Here is a 6,000-nt window from a genome sequence, read left to right on the forward strand (position 1 = left end):
CCTCAACAATCTTACTCTTAAACAAAGTATACTAAAGAACCTCATTTGAGGCCTATGGAGCCCTCAAACAGCCTATACTAAAGAACCTCATTGAAGGCCTATGGAGCCCTCAAACAGCCTTTATTCGACACTAGAGTCACTATTACTCGTAACGAGGGACCCTACTTTGTAATCCAGTAGCAGATATTGTCCTCTTTGGGCTTTCCTTTTGGGCTTCCTCCTTCCTTAAGCTTTAAAATGCTAGGGTAAAGCTTCCCCTTTTGGGCTTCCTCCTCCCCCAAAGCTTTAAAATGCTAGGGTAAAGCTTTCCCTTTTGGGCTTCCTCCTCCCCCAAAGCTTTAAAATGCTAAAGGAAGGTTTCCTCCTTATAAAGGTTGGTTTGTTCTCCTTCCCAATCGGACATCACAATCCACCCCTTTGGGGCTAACGTCCTTACACCGCCTCGTGTCTACCCAACGCTAGCACTCTTTCCTTCCTCCAATCGATGTGGGACCGCCCCCAAATCCATCCCCTTTAGGGCTAGCGTCCTTACACTGCCTCGTGTCTACCCCTTCGAGGAACAGTGAGAAAGGTGTCTACCCCTTCGAGGAACAGTGAGAAAGCTCACATTGTATGGTGTCTGTCTCCTCTTTCCCTGTTGGGCTTCTACATCCTATCCTCTTTCCCTCTTGGGCGGTAGTTTGTTCTCCTCGAGGACATCATAGGGATCTCCTCCAAGGACATCATAGGGACATGGCCCATGGCTAACAGACTCATTTGATCTCATTTAAGGCATTTGGTCGAACAGATTATAGGTGACCCAAATTAATCATTCTTTCTCATTATAAAACGTTGAAGCATGAAACCCAAATCACAAAGAAGAGAAACCAATGAAAATCCAGAATCACGATGATAAACGAACTCAGAAACTTATTCTAACAGAGTCATCTGATCTCATTTATTTTCCAAAATCGAAAATGCTACCCTGTAATTGGAGCAACAAATAAGCAGAAGGGAAAAAAAAAAAAAACAATCTCTAATTCAAAGAACTTTGAGAATTTCCTCAGCACTACTGAAGGTAAACGAACCTCCTTCCTCCAAATTCAAGACCTTCACGATTCCATCCTCAGCCAGAAGCGCGTAACGCCTCGACCTCACGCCCAATCCCACGGGCTTGTCGCTCAAATCAAGCTCGCAACCAATAGCCCTAGTGAAATCCCCATTCCCATCGGACAACAACAGAACCTCCTCCTCAACATTGAGGTTCTCCTTCCACGCCTTCATCACAAAAGCGTCGTTCACCGAAATACAGGCGATAGTGTCGACTCCTTTGGCCTTAAGCTTGGCCGATTTCTCAACGAAACCTGGAAGGTGCTTCTGAGAGCAAGTCGGGGTGAAAGCGCCGGGAACGGCGAAGAAGACGGCCTTCTTGCCCTTGGTGAGGTCGGAGACGGTGGTGGTTTGGAGTTCGTCGGCAGAGTCAAAGTAGGAAAATGTGGAGTCGGGAAGCTTGTCGCCGACGGAAATGGAGGCGGAGATAGTGGATTTGGAGGTGGAAGAAGAGGAGAATCGGAGGGGTTTTGGGGAGATGCAGCGGTGGGATTTGAGGCGAAAGGAAGAGAATGAGAGATGGGAATGGAGGGCGGCGGCTCGGGAGGGAAAGAGAGAAGTGGTAGAAGAAGAGGATATTGAGAGGGAGAGCCTTGAAACGGAGAAAGAGGCCGCCATTGTTGTTGAGAGCTTGCGACTGAGATGAAGAGAAGGGATGAGTTTAGAGTGGCTTTGGCTACTTAATGCATTTCTAGGTTTCCATGTGGTTTTTTTATTTATTTATTTTAATTATTTATTTTTAAAGTCATTCGTCAATTTTATGAATGCATTTACAATATTAATTTGAATATATGTTTTACTTTTATTTTTAAAATGAAAAACTTTATAATTTTAATTAATATAAAACTAATATTATTTTTTGTGAATGAAAATAAATGAGAGGTGTAAATAGTTTTAAAGCCGTCTTAATGATATATACTTTTTTAATTTAAATATTGAGTCTTCTTTAATTCAGGATCAACTTGCTCTTAATTGAACTAATTTTGTTAATTAATTGAACTAATTTTGTTAATTAATTGAACTAATTTAATTATGATATGTGATGTCCGATATTGATTGGAGAGGAGAACAAAACATCATTTACAAGGATGTGAAAACCTTAACGAGAAGACGCGTTTTAAAGCCTTGAAGATAAATTCGTAAGAGAAAACTAAAATAGGACAATATCGGTGTGATGTCCCACATTGGTTGGGGAGGAGAACAAATCACTATTTATAAAGCCTTGAGGGGAAGTTCGAAAGGGAAAGCCCAAAGAGAACAATATCTGCTAGTGGTGGATCTGGGTCGTTATAAATGGTATTAGAGCCAGACACGGGACGATGTGCCAGCCTTCTCGCTGTTCCCCGAAGGGGGGTTAGACACAAGGCGGTGTGCTAGTAAGGACGCTGGGCCTAAAGGAGGGTGGATTTGCATTGATTGGAGGAAGGAAAGAGTGCCTTCGAGGGTGGATTGTGATGTCGGATTGTGATGTCCCACAGTTGGTTGGGAAGGAGAACAAATCACTATTTATAAGCTCGAAAGGGAAAGCCACATTACAATGTGAGAGAGGGGTCATTACTAGAAAATCATTAATCAAATTAACAAAAAGAAAAGGAATTTGGGAAAAGGCAGCCAAGCAAGAACGTTCCCGCCTGGGGAAGAGATTCACACGCTAGCAGTTCAACCGCCGCCCGTGGATTTAGGAGTAGGAATCAACACACTCGGGGCTCGAGCTAAAGATTGCCGGAGTTGAAATTAGACGACCTTTTTGCTGGAAGTTATTATTGTTGTTACAGAGGGAAGAGAAAATCCCAGCAAGCTACTAAGAATCGATTTCTTGAGGAATATGGATCTGGATTCTCTTCTTCAAGTTCTAATACCCTCATGGGAAGCTGTAAGTGTTGATTCTATTGCTGTGAATCAGTATTCGTTATTAAGTATGATTTACACTTTAATGTGTTTGAGATTCTCCTGCTATTTGTTTTGCGCAATCAGGTTGCTATCCTCTTCATCTTCTTTTTTTACCTGGCGATTGCTGGGTCTGTTCTACCTGGAAGAATTATCCCTGGAGTGATTTTGTCAGATCGTACTAGGCTTCAGTATCGCTGCAATGGTATTGTTTTCTCATAAATTCAGTTTATCAAGTTTTGTTCCACTTAGATTATAAATTCTTTGCAGATGAACATTAAAATTTGGATCTCTCTTCCTCTCTGGATTTGTTCTGCTGCTGTAGGTCTACTCTCTCTACTGCTGCTTGTCGCGCTTCTTGGGATTGGTGTTAAAATGAATTACATTTCGCCCACTGTAAGCGTTCACTGTTTATCATTACAGATGATCATTCTTTCACGGAAATTTTGTATTCATTTTTCTTCCTTGCTGTTGGTTACTGTTCTTATTAGAAGCTTATAATACAACGCATATGTAGGCTATATCAGATAGAGGACTGGAGCTGCTATCAGCAACCTTCTGGTTTAGTGTCCTGGTACGTGGAACTTCAAGTTGAACATCTGAATTATTTGCTATAGAGCTGACCATTGCCCCTTTGGCATATTATTAACATTACTCACACTTTTCTGCAATGGACTGTTGCATATCTATATCCCTGTTGATTTTTCTTGCTTAGATTTTTCCTGTTGAGATTTTTGAATGGTGGTGGTAGAGACCAATTCTTATCGATAACAGAGCGGTACAAACCGAGGGAGATTCCGAGAGCTCCCGTTAGAAGTGTAACTTAAACTAACCATTTTTTTGACTTGTAACTCTGAAGGTGTGTTATTGGGAAGATTTCTAACAATGTCCATCAATAAGCTTGTTTGTATGGCTCCAAATCCCGAACCATCACACAAGAATTTGACGATTATTTGATTTCAATCACTAAAACACAATACCATTAACATGATTCTCGTATAAGAGGTTATTTGTAATAACGACATGTCTTTTTCCTTGTTCATCAAGTTTGGTCTCTGAATCTTCTGGCCTTCTATTATCAATCACTTGTCTACTTCTAACTCCGTTGTTTTAACCTTCTCCTTAATGTCTCACTTTCAGGCAACATTTTTGCTCTGTATTGCTGGCTACAGTTCAAGTAGTCAAAGTTCTTCTCTAAAGCCTCGTGCCACGGGAAATTTTATTCATGATTGGTACAAACTCAATTTTGGTTACTTTTTTCTGTATATGTATAATGTCAAGTTCTCATTTTGTGGCGTGTTTGGTTGGCTGAGATGCTTAAATCGAGTTAAGAAATTAGGTGCATAATGTTTGTTTCCTGGAGGAGGAGACTGAAAGATTGGGTGCATAATGTTAAGAAATCAATTCCTTGCATATGAATGTTATAACTTTTTTACTCGTTAACAGTGTCATTTATCGTTACAGATGAATGATTGGTAGTCAAATGTTTGCTTTAACTCTTGAAGTCTGATTTGACCACTTGTTTAAATATCAGTCTTCATGTTGCTTAACAGGTGGTTTGGTATCCAGTTGAATCCTCACTTTTTGGGCATTGACCTCAAGTATGTTACTTATTATGAACTTTATCATGTGCCATATCAGGAACAATGTTATTATTTTAATCACCACTTCTCTTGCGATGATGACCACGTTTATTGATTTTCAATTCTCTTATTATATTCGCTAATAGATGGTCCTTTTCGTGTAATTTCTTATCATTACTATTAATATAAGTTACTTGCTTCACTTCTTGTGGTATTATTATATATGTTGACCAGAATGCTGAAACTCCTACTGTAGATTTTTCTTTGTGAGAGCTGGAATGATGGGCTGGCTACTTATTAATCTATCAGTTCTTGCAAGAAGTGTTCTGAATGCCACCTTGAGCCAATCGATGATCCTCTACCAGACATTTTGTGCGGTAAACTAATAGCCCAAACTCCAAAGCATTCCATCATTTTTTCGTATCTTTTGGTGGCGCCTAATAATTGGATGTTTGGTCTAAAATGTTGATTCAGATATATGTCATCGACTACTTTGTTCACGAGGAGTACATGACCTCCACGTAAGTGCATTTTCGGTTCATTCTTTCCTATTGTTTGAAACATATTTTTGCTTAAACTGGTGAAGTTTCATGCCTGATTGTCACATATTGTTGGCTCTTGATTGAGCCAAAGTTCTACGTAAAGTAGTCTGCCAATGGCAAGTAATGGACGCCTTATCAATTCCTTGGAACCGGGGATACAAAGAAGTGATTGGCATCCGAAAACATGTTTTAGTGGTCTAAGAGCTAAAGCATATATGCTGCCACCCTAGGCTATGGTTTCTTATTGAATCTTCACTCATGTTTAAAACCCTGAATCTTTATCCATATAAGCCAGCTTCTCAAACCATATGTAGCCTAATTGATTACTTGGAGACACAGTAGTGAATCTGGTTCTTCTCTTTACCAACACACTTATCAAAAAGCGAAATACATTATACCAAAAACATGTTGGTCCAAAAGACTAGCTTCTGTAAAGTCATGAATTCTTAATTGTCGTCTGCACATGAATCGTGCTCATTACACATTTTAAGCACGGAACACTCACTTCATTATACTTGCGATTTTGTGCAGTCAGACTGAATATTAGTGAATGATTTATCTTTTGTAGATGGGACATAATTGCTGAGAGATTAGGCTTCATGCTGGTATTTGGGGATCTTGTTTGGATTCCTTTTACGTTTAGCATTCAGGTAAATAATGAAGTAGTTTTCCTTTTCTATCATTTCCTTTTCTTCTTTTGACTTCATTTTGTGTTAAAATGGATGCTCAATTCTTCAATTTCAAATTCAGACTCGTGCTTATGATTTCGGATTGTCTTGCACAGTTGACGACCATAAACTTCGAAATGCTGTCTTCATACTTGTCTTTTAGAGCATAATGCAGGCTGTGATTTTTTTTTTTTTTTTTTTTTTTTTTTTTTTTTTTTTTTTTTTTTTTTT

The 6,000-nt window shown here is 39.4% G+C and overlaps 2 protein-coding genes across 2 annotated transcripts in view; one reads left to right on the top strand and one right to left on the bottom strand.

The window, feature by feature from the left end:
- Positions 1 to 795: 795 nt before the first annotated feature.
- LOC111791122 (peroxiredoxin-2E-2, chloroplastic-like) lies at positions 796 to 1,743 on the bottom strand. The gene has a single exon (XM_023672336.1). It carries the CDS (start codon positions 1,705 to 1,707, stop codon positions 1,021 to 1,023), a length of 687 nt encoding a protein of 228 aa, XP_023528104.1. The 5' UTR covers positions 1,708 to 1,743; the 3' UTR covers positions 796 to 1,020.
- Positions 1,744 to 2,914: 1,171 nt separating this feature from the next.
- The window catches only part of LOC111789828 (delta(14)-sterol reductase-like), a 4,309-nt gene continuing 1,223 nt past the window's right edge, over positions 2,915 to 6,000 (top strand). The window contains exons 1-9 of the mRNA XM_023670530.1: positions 2,915 to 2,962; positions 3,064 to 3,181; positions 3,302 to 3,372; positions 3,494 to 3,550; positions 4,117 to 4,208; positions 4,530 to 4,577; positions 4,816 to 4,936; positions 5,034 to 5,080; positions 5,670 to 5,751. Of these exons, the coding sequence (XP_023526298.1) occupies positions 2,915 to 2,962; positions 3,064 to 3,181; positions 3,302 to 3,372; positions 3,494 to 3,550; positions 4,117 to 4,208; positions 4,530 to 4,577; positions 4,816 to 4,936; positions 5,034 to 5,080; positions 5,670 to 5,751 (684 nt within the window). The remainder of the gene's footprint in view (positions 2,963 to 3,063; positions 3,182 to 3,301; positions 3,373 to 3,493; positions 3,551 to 4,116; positions 4,209 to 4,529; positions 4,578 to 4,815; positions 4,937 to 5,033; positions 5,081 to 5,669; positions 5,752 to 6,000) is intronic.

The sequence above is a fragment of the Cucurbita pepo genome, chromosome LG03 (assembly GCF_002806865.2).
Source record: "Cucurbita pepo subsp. pepo cultivar mu-cu-16 chromosome LG03, ASM280686v2, whole genome shotgun sequence".
NCBI lineage: Eukaryota > Viridiplantae > Streptophyta > Magnoliopsida > Cucurbitales > Cucurbitaceae > Cucurbita > Cucurbita pepo.